At 36.6% G+C, this 13,763-nt stretch overlaps 1 protein-coding gene across 1 annotated transcript; it reads left to right on the forward strand.

Moving 5' to 3' along the window:
• Positions 1–947: 947 nt before the first annotated feature.
• Positions 948–9,353, forward strand: LOC101863851 (leptin receptor overlapping transcript-like 1). Its single transcript, XM_013088792.2, has 4 exons — positions 948–1,000; positions 2,868–2,942; positions 4,367–4,553; positions 5,808–9,353. The coding sequence occupies exons 1-4, from the start codon at positions 963–965 to the stop codon at positions 5,919–5,921; spliced, it is 414 nt and encodes a 137-aa protein (XP_012944246.1). The 5' UTR covers positions 948–962; the 3' UTR covers positions 5,922–9,353.
• The last annotated feature ends 4,410 nt before the right edge of the window (positions 9,354–13,763 follow it).

Consider the following 13,763-nt stretch of genomic DNA (forward strand, 5'->3'; position numbering starts at 1 on the left):
AGACCAATGATTCTACAATTTCATTGACTATAGAGAAATATAGATGTTTGCTGTTGTGTTTAGTTCCTGAGGTTGAGGATTCACTACTCATATTTTTATTTTTATTAATGTTTGCCAAAATGGTATCAAATGATATAATTACTTACTACGATTAGATAAAATTTAGAATCTAGACAAAGACGCTGGTTTCCTCAGTTACAGACTATTATTAACTATCATCTAATTTATAGCTGTCTCTAGTAGTCTTGAGGCACTCCTTTTCAAAACACAGAAACTGTAGTTAATCATGTAACAATGTCTACCCAGTATAGAAAAGGGAATTGGTGTAAGTATGTTTTTAGTGGTTGTTAGAGAAAGAGGATGTAGCCTGTTTCAACAGAAGGGAAACATCAACTGATTACTACTTAGTTCTACTTGGAGATAAGAGGAGTTGCAACCTATAGACACAGATTCAGTTAGGGTTTGATTTCCCATTCAATTGTGTCTGGACAATTTCTGAATTTATGCTCCTCGGACATCCGTTTCATCTCATGACGAGTTAAGGTCACATTTATAGCATGATGACCTTATCTTTGCATTGGGTTGGTGGAGGCGGGTATCAGATATTATATTATATAGAGATAATTTTTCAAATGAGATTGCTTTTTATAAGCCATAATTTATTTTTACATCTGTCTGAATGTTATTAAATCTATAGTGTTTTGCTTTATTTATGTTAAATTTAGAATGGAAAAAAAAAGCTGCGCATGAAATGTAATTAATGTAAGGCAAAGGAAACGCTGAATAATGATTTTGAAAGTTTGTACTGACATTCTGTTACCTTTTTATAATTATTCTGAACATTTTTTTGGTTTAATTTTAAAACAAAAAATCAAGTAAACATGTGCACAAACTTTGTCATTGTGAAAGGGAAAGTTGACATAATACAACATATTTTTATGTTTTCTATTTTCCTTTTCCACATGGTGCTCTCCTGGCAATGTTCTTGGTGCTGTTCAGCGTAAGTGGTTTTTCTATACTCTGAATGTATCAATCATTCAAAATTATCACTCTGTATTTGTCCCACAGTTAGGTGGTTTGTTTTTAACTTTTAGAGAAACAGAATTCACATTATGTCACTGCATCAATCCATTCTAAAGTCCTCATCTGAATGATGTAGTAGTGAGTGTTAATATCAACACTATGGATAATATTACATACCCTGTTAAGTTTGCCTATGTCACTAGATAAAAGATGAAAACTCTTCTTCAAGTTTATCGCAGAAAGTGGAGCTCTAAATCTTAATTTGGCAAACCTACTTTGAAGTTGTCTTTTTGAAATAAAAATCCTATGGAATTCCCAACAGATCTGTTTAGGCCATAACTTTCGTGGCTCACAACATTTAGAAAGATGAAAAAAAACCCCAAAGAATGCTGAATCACCACCCATCAGTTTTTCTGTTTCAATTTGTTCACCTCGGCTTTGAATTGGTTATCGGAGCAGTATCAGCAGGAAAAAGTCATTCTCATTTCTATTTTTTAATTTTGAATTATTTCTGTGAGCAAAATATTCACAAATGATGTCTGAGATGTATTTTGTGTTTTGAATAAGTGTGGAATATTTTTTTGAAGTTTGTAATACTTTTATTTTGTAAGCACCATGGTGGAATATTTTGATGAAGAACAGTGAATAATCATGGCATCACGTTACTGTGACTTCTGTAGTGAGATCTGTAAAAAGAAAACTTTTCCGTGCATCACTGTATTCCTGACGTGCAGTCCCAGCATTGAAAAGAATAGAACTGACGTGGTCTAGCGTGTCGTTCGAGGCGACTAAATGGCGAACCAGGTAGTGACTCCAGAAACAGAGTCATTTTCCCTACAGGTCGGGGGTTGAGTCACGAGGCTAACAACCTCTCCCGTAAAAAGAACCTGTTACAGAAACACATACAAGCGAAAACCATTATCTCTGCTTGGCTGGTCGCGGGTCTTCTCCGAAGGGAGAATTTATAATGCGAGGCAGTGAAAACGGACCGGAAAGGAAGCTGCTGGGCAGAAGCCTCCATCATCTTCCAAGTCCAAGTCTCTTCGGATTGGATCGTGGAATGTCAGGACCCTTTATGAGACTGGAAAAACTGCACAGGTCCTCCAAGAAATTCTCCAATACCAACTGCAGTGGAACCCACAAGGAGCACGAGGCAGGGGTAGGTCACGGGAAACATGGGGGAGATTGGTGGAAAGGGTCATAAGAGAGATGAAGCTCACTTGGCACGAGATTGGAAGGACGGCCCAGGACAGAGATAAATGGAAGGAGCTTGTATGTGGCCTATACCCTGCCCGGGGTGAAAGGCATTGATGATGATGACTGTATTCACTGAAATTGTTTGGAGAGGCTTGGTCATCACATCTTCTTTAAAGATTGATATTCTAAAATTCTGTGTCTTTTTGTTCACACCCTCTGTTTTCATTTCCGTTTCTGAAACAGGTTCAGAACAGATGTCAAGTAGTTGTTGACTTTACAACTTCATTATTGTAGTGTTAGTAGTCTAGCAGTAAGGCTGCTTCACGCGCAAACATGAGACTGTGAGTTTGAGGCTCAGCTCAATCCGATGTTTGTGTCCATGGGAAAGGAAGGTGCTTTACAGGATGTTTCCCATTTGGGTTTGTCCTTTTGGAGATGGACATTAAATTCTGAAGTCCTACCTCTTAAATACCTTTACAGTTTTGCCATTTTTCACTTCTTTGTTATTGTTTGTACTGTTATTAGCTGAGGGGTCATAGGTCAAACTGAGGAAATAATTACTTCTATTCACACACATTTACAACATATGTATTTCTATATTATATCTATAATGTGGTATATATATGACTGATATTTTGCTTTCACAGGTTGATTGGCTTGGCTTTTGCCTGTGCTCTGGGAGTCACTTTTCTTGTTTTAGCATGTGCCCTTCCACAATACAAGTGAGTAGAATAAATGCAATTTCAACTAATGTGTATATTTATATACATACATCTTTTGTTGGCCTTTTTCTCCTTGTAACTGATTGAAGGCAATATGACAGACCGTACACTTTGGGCCCTGGTTAGTTGTAGGGCCATTCTTGACTATGATATGGGTCCCTTAGTTTGAGGCATAATAAGGTAATGGGAGATGTTAACAAAATAAGTCTCCTTTGGAAACCATATTTCTGTTTTGTTATTGATGGATAATACCAATTGCTCTAGAAATGTGTCACAGGGATCTGCCATTTTTTAATGATGATAAGTTGATTGGATTACTTTTCTAAGGTTCTCAAACCTCCTCTTTGTTTTTCAATTCCTAGCAAACTGTTGTATGCTGGTGACTGTTGAACAGTGAGATCAGTTATTTGGAATACAGTGTGGAGAGTCATATAAAAACTGCTTTATCTGACCTACCTGTTCCTAGTTGTTATCATGTGTGATGTCAAGCAAAGGGTGTGACCCAATAGATATATATTCTCCACTTGATGGATGTGTACATCAATCCTTACAGCCCCAGGTTGTTCTGTTAGCTCAGTTTTCATCATGCTGGACTATGGAGCAGATGGCCGTGGTTTGAATTCCAGACTAGATGGACTTGAGCTTTGGTTGTTTTGAAGACTTTTCAAGGCCTATTTGGCTCAGTTCTATCAGAGGCGCCTGTTAAATTCAGATGTGTGGCCTCTTAAATAACGTAATTGTGTTTATAGGGCCGTTGAACCCATCCACCCTTTACACTTACAGCCCCTGCTGCATGTATATTTCTCCTCACTGGGCATAAACCAACTCAAACACAGTCAGGTATTTTTACTGTAATCTATCCTAATATTCTCGTGAAACATTCCACATTTGATTTCCTTAAATCTACCTTGAGTAAAGACCAAAGTCATGTAATTTTCTTTTTCCTTCTTGTAATGAGAAAGACAAAACTATTTTTTAGGAATTAAACTGAACTAAAACCATATATCAGTCATAATATATAACATCTTGAAGCAAAAGTAAATGTGATGTGTAAATACATTGCGCCTCACTTTTTAAAATCATATTTGTTGTTTCAATGGGCATCAATTTGCTTGTGTTTTATGTACCTTTGTGCTTTTACAATAATGGTCATTTACATGGAGAGAAAGGTGTTTGAGTGGCACCACTTAGCTCAACTAGTCACATGATGGACTAGAAAATCTCTGACATGTGATCAAATCTTTGTCAGTGTATTTTTTATCTTAGCTTTTTGTTGTTTTTTATGACTGTTTTAATGTGGTGTTTTATTTGAGATAGATGCAGTTCAGGAAAGTGATCATTTTATTGATTCCTGTATGTTTTGAAAGACAGACAAAAATTGAAGCACAACCTTGAAGTATCGTTGTTGTTGTTTTTTTCAACAGCAACTGGTGGCCGATGTTTGTTCTCTTCTTCTACTTCCTGTCTCCGCTGCCCACAGTGGTTGGACGAAGATTGTCCAACAGCTATGACTCATCCAGCAGTGCCTGTGTAGAACTCTGCATTTTTTTTACTACAGGAGTTGTTGTGTCGTCCATTGGCTTACCAATCATTTTGGCTCACACAAATGTGGTGAGTTACGGGATTGGTGCTTGTTAAGGGATTGTCTATGTAATAGATATTGTGTTGTTGACATAGATTGTAAGGAGTATAAAAGTGCTTTGGAAAAACAGGAAAGGTTAATTTGCTCACCCTGGTTTTATAACTGTTTGACCTAGTGTGCACATCTTGAGTTGTAGTTGGTAGCAGGGTTCACAGTGGGGTGGTTACGGGTGGTCACTATTTCAAGCAGGATCAGGAAGCGATGTGTTGTGATTGTCGTGATGTGTGAAGACATGGCGGGGGGGGGGTTAAAACTTTACTTTTACTGCGAAACTAATGCCTTATAAAAAAAAAAACTTCCACTGTTGCTGTTTAGTTCATTTTGACAGACATTCCGTGTACTTGAGTTACATTGCTTATTGTACATCACCTTGCTTTTTCTTTGTTTTGTACCATTGCTTGGTGGTGTTTTTGTCTGTTTTATTTGTTCAACTGGAGGTTTCGAAAACAAGGGAAAACCTGGGAGGTCCTATGTGCTTGAACATTTTAAAAAGCTTTTGATTGTTGAAAGTCAAAGAAAAGCAGACTTTCCCAGGTTGGCTGTGACTGCAAATTTCTAAATTCATCTTGTTCTTTACTTTTACTTTTTCTTTCCATTGAAGAGAAATTTTGGAGAAGGGTCAGGTTTTTAGAGACTTGATCCACCAGTGTATTTTTCTGTCAGTTTGTTTCTCCATATTATTTTGTCCAATAATTCATTCCACTATCAGTTTGCTATGCCAGTCATAGTTTCATCAGAGCCCTGCAAACTGTTTCCCTTTGTCTTTTCAACTTTAGTAATCAGGAATGATAAATTGTGCAGAAGAAAAAAAATGCACAAAGTCTCATCATTTGGTCTCTTTTAAGGACAAGCGGGCTAACCCAGATTTTGGGGGTTTCCAGAAATCTTGACCTACACCAAAAATATGCTTTGGCCTACCTATAGGAGAAGTTTGGTTTCATTGGTGTGTATATTTGTTTGGTTATAGAGAAAACTCTCCTTGTATTTTAGAGAAACTGAACAAGGGGCAAAAACTTTACCTTGGATTTTCTCAAAACAGCATTTTTCGGGATAGCCCCCTTGTGCATAAAAGCGATCATTTAGAGGTGTTTTTAGGACACCCCCTCCTTTTCTCCTGCTCAACTTTGTTATTTCTTAAAATTAAAAATATTACATGTTTCTATGCCTGTTCTTGTTTCTTTTTATTCACTTTGCCAGACATATTTTAATTTTTCTCTCTTCAGATTGCGTGGGGAGCGTGTGCGTTGGTCATCTCTGGGAACATTGTGGTGTTCCTCACTATACTGGGCTACTTCAAGGTGTTTGCCAACGAAGACATTGAATACAACATGTGGTGAAAGGAATGTTGAACTTGAAAACTTCTTTGTCACCTCATCATCTTCTCATTTCCAAGGTGTAAAGCTTGCATCATGTACCTGTATGGGATTCATCTTTGTAGCGGGATACTTTCCTCCCGTTGTCGTTGTGCTTTGTTGTCTCTCTGACAGGGTTCCCACTCAACAGAGGAAATGGGAAAAAGCCACAAATTTCATTTTCAGGTTTCCCAGTCTGGAAAACACCAAGAAAATGAATGAAAACGAAAATAAATAGGAGAAAGCGAGAAAATCAAAGGGCTGCTGATCATTATGAATTTTGCGGAATCATTGTTCTTTTTTTTTCAATTATGAAAATACAATAGAAACACCCCCTGATTCCGATTTTTGAAAATTTATTTGCCGTTTGGCTACCCCTGCCCATCTCCAACTCCCCGGTGTATAAATTAGAAAAAATAGTCTAGACACTCGACATTATCATGTCATATGCAGCTGTTTGACTTGAATACTCCCTGCATACAGAGCCCTTGTAGTCACCCGGTGCCACTTTGCACTTACAAAAACATTGTTAGTGCAAAGGTAGGAGTAAGACCAACATTAGTTTGACAAGGTGTTAAAAAATTCCTGTGCTTTGTGCTGTGGGTGACGGCCCAGGCCAATGAGAGAATAAAAAGAAAATCAAAAGATGGAACAGGTTTGAAACTTGACACAATCGGCTGCAGTGTGTGGCATATAGTGTAGCCATGCACAATCAGGATCAAAGGCTTGTGATGCGTCCCTTTGGTTTCTTTTGTTTCTGCAAGAGCAAGAGTCAAACTGACAGCCAATAGCAACGACACCCATCCACAGCCACAGGTTTTTTACAATTTTTTATTTTTTGCATTTCTTTTCATTTCTTCTTCCTGCTCTGTCATCTTTTTACGTTAAAAAAATCAATTGAAGATGGTTAACAAATCCAAGAGAAAACAAGGTTTAAAAAACAGAATTTGTTCTCCTTGAAGACTGGGAACCCTGTCATGATATCAAAGCTACATTTTCTACAGTTAGCTGAAAGGCTTTTCTTTCTTTCTCATTTTTTTTCCAGCAACACTTTAAATCCTTATTTTTATATGAAAGATATAAAAGAGTAAGAGTTGTTCTGCGTGCTGGGTCTTTTTGGAGAGATTTGTGGAGCAAAGACGGGGCTTTGAGCTCTTGGTGTTTTCATGGGTCTCACTTCATGTCAGTTTTGTATTTCTTGTTGTGAAGTGAAAGGGTCAGTGAGATATTTGCTGCCATGTACATGCTTGTGAATTTCCTTCTGTAAAGTTTTTTTTGTGGCAAGATGTATTGGCCCTGTGTGTAAATTAAAGACCTATCAAAGTAAAATTGTGGGTAGTTGGCAGATGTTCTGGTGCGGTTTGCTCCTTCTTTCCTGTCAAACATGGTTTGTTCTTGCCTTGCCTCCTTCTTTTCTTCACACGTTACTCTCTAGAAACACCTGTAATCTTTGGCACTTATATGATGTATTTATGTTTTAGTTGCCATTTAACTCTTACTTAAACTAAAATGAAATGTAGAACTCTTCAGGGACAATTTACTGCTTGTTTAAGTTTACACCCTGTTCTGTGCTGGCCTCATGTGAATTTACCCTCTTTGATTTCCTCTTGAGTTGAAGAGGTTTCATAAATATACAATCAAGGCACCAGCTTCTCTTTATATCTTTGTGTCGCATTGATGACTCTAAGCCCTTTAAGATCTTTGTGCCAGTTTCTTATTGCCTCACTTAAACTTTTTGCTGAAAAAGAAAGAGAATGGTCCCACATTTTTTTTTCAAATTTCGAGGTAAATTTGTGTTATGATGGCTTGGCTTCTTACATTATTCCAAAATCTACATAGGATGATGATACACAAGATCATGTCACATCAGTGTATCTACCTACGATGTTACAGGAACACCACTTCAGTTCAGTGCAGTGCCAGCTTTTTGAGTTAAGGGCATAGTGTGTTGCTCCAGAACATATCCTATTGACCACTCACCTAAAAACTATCTGTTTATTAGTTATAGTGTTTGACTGCGTCAGGGACAAAGTACATCCTAGTGTTGTGTACTATCAACTCTTTACTCGATATTTGTCCTTTTCTTTTCTTCTTTTTTTCAGCTCTCATCCATTAACTTTTTTATGTCGGGGGATTGACAGATTATCAATCTTTCCATAAAAAGTAGATAGACTTTTCTTTTTTTGTGGTTTTGCTGCCCACAAAAGACATGAATTATGTATGCATTCTTTATACTGAAAGCCGCAAGATTTGTAGTGATTACTCATTAATCAAAATGAGTTGTGTGCTTTTTTTGTGTGGCCTATAGATGTGCTGCTGTCATTAGAAACAACGTTTTCAAGCTCTGTTTTGGGATTTTTAAAAGATCTTCTAATTTAAGTGAGTGTACAACATGTTTACTCTAAAAAGCGAACCTTGATCGAGTGTCATAAGATCATGAATATTTCTCATGGGCGGTCAGTAATTTATTCATTTTCAAAACAAAACTAATGCACAAAGCGTATGTGAATGATTTTCTTATATTTGTCTTTGCATTCTTCGTCTTCTTCATTCTTTTTTTACTTGAACCGCCATGTGTGATAGGTTGCATTTATTTATGTGGACCACATTTGTATGGTACTTTATTTAATGTTTTTGTACATATGGTGTAAATTGTACTTATAAGTATGAGTAATTTATTCATGTTTTGTCTTCACTGGTAAATGATTTTAAATCTGTTCCCTTTTGTAAAGTATCCTTGAGCCTAATTTGAAAAATAGTCTTTCCTTTTTGTCTAATAGATTAGCAGACAGAAAGAAAAAGCTGCTTTCTTTTTCTTTAACTTGTGTGCTTTTTATTTCCTACTGTCTGCCTTATTTGGGGAATAATTTGAACAGCTTAAGCTTTTTTTAGGAAGTGACCAAATTGGACTTTTCTCAGATCGGTGTTCCAATTTGTAGGTAAAAGCTGCTCTTTCATTTGTTTGCCAAATTTTGTGTTCAATATGAGAAATCGATGCTAAGTATGTGATTTAGAAATGTGAGTAAAAGTAGGCTACTTTGGTTTGTTTGTGAGTAGTTTTCGGCAAAGTAAAGGAAGTAGATGTAATGATCTGATGTTGTTTTCTTCATGGATTCATCTGTCTGACTTACCTTCAGCCCATTAAAATTTTTAGTTTTTCAAGGGGTCATAAAAAAAATTTTCGTTATGCTTTGGATATCTGCTCAGAAAATTTTGCTGTAGAGATTATAGTTCTCCAGTCTGGTAATATAGTGTTATTATTTCCCATTTCCCTCAGCTGTCTTGTCTTGCATGTCATTCTTTCTGTTCCTTGATGCTGGTGTATTTTTTGCAATATTATGTCGTACTATCTTTGTTTTGATACACTTTCACTGGTATTTCATGAGAGTCATGTTGAAATTATCCTCCAACCCCCCCCCCCAAAAAAAAAAATAGGACGAGGTGACATTAAAAAAATTTGTGTCCTTAGTTTTTCCACTATTTATTAAGTGGAAACTAGATTTCTATCCAAGAACTCTGCCTTCTACTGTTACTAAATTATAGTGTGAGTCATGTGATTTTTAGTTTTGAACATCTGTCACAGCTCAGTTTCACCACAGTCATTGCTGGTAGGCCTACTTGCTTGGCAGGGTTGCTACGCAAAAGTCCAAAGACAAAACTTGCTTATTGGGAAGCTCATGGTGAACTCTGACTTTGACTGGTTTATCACTTATGTCTAACTATATTATCGCCCTAAGGCTTTACGTGTGCACATGTGTGGAGTTCCAGGGTTTGGATTCTGTCAGTATTGTATCAAAACATTATTTTCAGAAATGACGACAGCCGCAGTGTGGTAAAAGATGTCAGAATTTCGTGTGTGCTCAGTTTTAAAGTTTTCTTGTTCAAAGTTCTAAGGGACTTTTTGAGTGGTGTATCTAATGATGCTGTATTGTATTCTGTGGTCGTCTTGTTCAAAGACAAAATATTGTCTTTGTTGATCAAGAGGAGAAAAGTCAGATTTTGTATATTTGCTTCTGTGTGCTTTTTTAAAAAAAATTGTTTTTTTGCTTGATGGAGGCTCAGAGCTTTATTGGAGAGCGTATGAAATTAAGCAAAAGCACAGACCTTGTAAATACTGTTTTGTTCCGAACTGGTTGTAAATGCAAAATTTGTTCACTTTGAAATCAATTGGTATGTGCAAATAATATTTGTCTTGTCATCAGTGTAATATGTTCACTTTATTTTTTGCTAGTCATATGAGTTGGCATATTTTCTGTTCTGAAAATTGTGAGGCATCAAGGTGAAGGAAACCTGGCACTCTTCATAATAATGGAATCGAAGAAACCGGCATTTTTTCGCCAGTTTAGCAATTTTTAATATTCAGTTTTCAAGGACTCTCAGGTTATTGAAGATATCCAAATGTGACGGCTATTTTCTTGCTAATTTTACCTCCTGAAGCCAGGCGACCCCAACTCCTTCAATTTAAAATATCTTGACTTCTAGTCAAGATAGATGGATAGTTTATTCATCAAATGAACCAGCTTTCAGTATAGCAATAACTCCACATGCCTTAACAATAGATGAGCGCCTGATTCCACTGCGTCGTGACAGAATGGTTTTCCTTACAGTTGAATGCCTTACTGGAGAGGGAATGGCCTTTTTGAAACAGAGTGTTTGCTTCCTGAACACTGCACACTGAGTGGAGAGAAAGTATTCTAAGAAAGAAAAGAAAAATTCAGAAACCCCTCTGAATTCCTTGGAAATTCTACTTGCTCATCTCTGGCCCAGTTCCTTGTCAATTGTGCAACAATTTGCTTGTTTTGAGTACAGTAAAGTTCTGGGTACAGAAAAAGGAGACCCAGAAAGTGCTGTAAAGTAATAAAGACAACCTGTTGTGCTTCAGAGCTGACATAAGCATTTCTACAGTATAACAGTATGTGGGTGCAATAGATTATGTTACCAATTACTGTCAACAAAATGGTAGAAATATGAATGCTGTTTATTTGAACTCAGTAAGTAAGAATAAACGGACGCCTTCTTTGGACTAATTGCCAGTTTTCAGAATTGCACTTCCTTTTTTTTCTTTTTCTTCTGTATTACACCTTTTGTCCATTTTTCCTTTTTCTGTGGACTCATAGCGCTATGTTGTGATTGTTTGAATTGAAAGGATAAAAGTGGTTTTGCTGTTTTATTCTCTTTGATTTTGTTTGTAGATTTGTGCCAGTTTTTACTCTTTAAGTCTTAAGGTTCTTTATTCCTGGAAGTTGCATGTAATGTTTGCACTAAATTTTATTGTAGTTTAGCAGAAATGTCTTCAAAGCTATATTGATCTATGAATATAAGAGGGATGTATGGGAAAAATTTGGAACAAGTTACTATTACTTACTCCCCTCATAGAAGCTTGGGACAAGCCTTGTATAGGTTACAATAACACTACCCTTTATAGATTATGGGACAGCCGTGGTACAGGTTACTAACATTAAAAATATAGCCTCTTTGTACTTCTACAGGGAAATCACTGTATAATATGTTACAAGAACATAGCCTTTTCAAGCTCAAAATTATGCTCATTGAAGCCATGGTAAAAATTGTCATCGTGCCATTCTAGAGAAGCGATTCTTTTATTTTGGACCCCCCCAAAAATGATGTCAGCAGCACAGAGTCAATAATGATATATTGAGAAATTGTACCATTTTGAATTGTGACCATCTTATTGAAGGGAAAACTGTGAAGGGAGTCCTGTTGTGGAGTTGTCGTGCTGGACTGTGATGCAGATGATTCTGTTTATAGTCCCTTATGGGGCTTGCTTGATTCTTGTGCTTGGGTTGTTTTTGTTTGTGTTTTTTTTAAAATTCCTGTCCACCCATATCACGGGATCCTATCAGAGACTGATGTTTAATCGGATGTCTTGCAGCTTTAATATCTTTTATAGCATTGCGAAGTGTGTTACACCAATGTTGTACTACATGCTATTGTCTTACCTGTCATTGTATCCTTGTGCTGGAAATCATGGTCAGTTAGCTTACACTTTAATGCACCTTCTATACTGGAAGCATGTGACCATATGGCCCAGTTATATTTTGTGAGGTCTTTTGAACTCTCAGTAATTCTTACCAGCAGAGTTGTGATACACTTTCCCACTGTTTGAAAAGTTGGACCGAGTTGCCTCGCCTTTTTGGCAGATGGAGGTGATGACTTTGTTTTCCTTGTTGAACTTATATTCTGAGAGCTACTGAGTTTGAATTAGATTTTAGCCTGAGAAACTTGGTAATCCAAATTTTAAAAAAGGGTTTTCACCAACCGACAGAGGCAGCAAAATAAGTCACTGTAAGATCTCAGTAGTGCTGTAGTCGTGAAAGGAAAACTTCAAGTGTCAAAGATCAGTTTGCACAACCTGATAGTCATGGTCTTTTGGTTTTGACCTTTTCAAAAATACTGCAGACCAGTTTGACGTCAATTTGTTGCCTTGCTTGACCCTTTAGATTTCCTCATAGTCTTGTTATTTAGTTACTTCGCTTTTTCCTTAAAGTTCTGCTCATATGGGATTGTTTTTTCAAAATCTTTTTGGTTGGCAAAAATTCCTGTTTTTCATGTCTTTTTTCCCCCCTTTTATTTGTAAATGCTCAGGTCTATTTTATTTCATTGTGGGGACTTCCTATCAATGTGATTCTTACTGCACACTATAACTCGCATATATCCAGATTGCTTACACCTTGGAAAAATCTGAATTTTTTGTGTGTTTTTTTGTTACCACCTGTATACATTCAAGAATCTCTGGCACCACTAGACTCACATATAATTTGATAGAGTCAGCAGTACCTTTAAAAAAAAAAATCAACTTCATAATTTAATGAGTGATGGGAAACTTTGTTTGAATTGTGTGTTTGTGTTTGTGCAATTGCATATGTTGACAATAGTGTAGTTCTTTCATTCGCTTCACCGCCATAATGTCAACAATAATTTTGAGAATCCGGTCTGTTTTAGTTTCCACTCTTCTCTAACATGTTATAATACAGCAGAAGTTGGATAAAAATTTAGTCCTCATAATTTTGATATTTGCCTATAACTTTGAACATTTTTTTTCTCTAATTCAGTGTGATCTAGGCCAAAAGTCATTTTGTCAGACCAGTTTTACCGTTTCAAGGTAGAGGTAACAAGAACCTCAGCTTTTTTTACCGGGGCACTAATACAGCATGGATTTTTTCACTGTATCATTCCAATTTTAGCCTTGACCTTGAAAGTCAGTTATGTCTTTTCTGAGTGGTTTGCGGAGGTTTTGAAGTGGAGGTCTCAGTCTCGCATCCCCTGAATAGGAATGGCTTCATTACGTATTGAATGACTGATTAGCACATTTCTGTGATGAATGACAGGTTTCGAATAAATGTTGCCCTTTCAGTTACTTAATATGTTGTTTTTTGTTTACTTCAGTGGAAAAGAGATACGTTGTAGATATGTTGTCCTTTCCTGTTGTCCTCCCTGTCCTTTTAAATTGATTGCGTGATTTTTGTTTTTGCGTTCATCATTGTATGAAGCTTTTGAGTATTAAACAAATATTGTGCTATTGATTTTGGTGAATATAAATAAGTAATTGTGTTCTCTTTTCAATTTTTGTTTTGTTATTGAATTTATGGCTCATTTTCCAGTAAAAATAATGATTTTGATCTTTTGCTTGGATTAGTGACCCACTGGCCCTTTCACTATGGTAAATTTGCTGTTAGTTAGACGTGACAGAAAACAAGACAACATACAATATCCTTCACTGATCATGGGCTTCTGTGTCGCAAAATATGCCTGCATAGATCGCTCTCTCATTCATGCACTCCCTCTTTTTCACTCTTTTTCTCTCTC

This window comes from Aplysia californica, unplaced genomic scaffold, assembly GCF_000002075.1.
Source record: "Aplysia californica isolate F4 #8 unplaced genomic scaffold, AplCal3.0 scaffold00811, whole genome shotgun sequence".
NCBI lineage: Eukaryota > Metazoa > Mollusca > Gastropoda > Aplysiida > Aplysiidae > Aplysia > Aplysia californica.

Bases quoted from the DNA above. Each gene is read 5' to 3' on its own strand.
- LOC101863851 (XM_013088792.2), top strand. From the start codon at position 963: ATGGTGCTCTCCTGGCAATGTTCTTGGTGCTGTTCAGC. The intron at 1,001-2,867 runs GTAAGTGGTTTT...TTGCTTTCACAG, and splicing joins TGTTCTTGGTGCTGTTCAGC to GTTGATTGGCTTGGCTTTTG. The intron at 2,943-4,366 runs GTGAGTAGAATA...TTTTTTCAACAG, and splicing joins TGTGCCCTTCCACAATACAA to CAACTGGTGGCCGATGTTTG.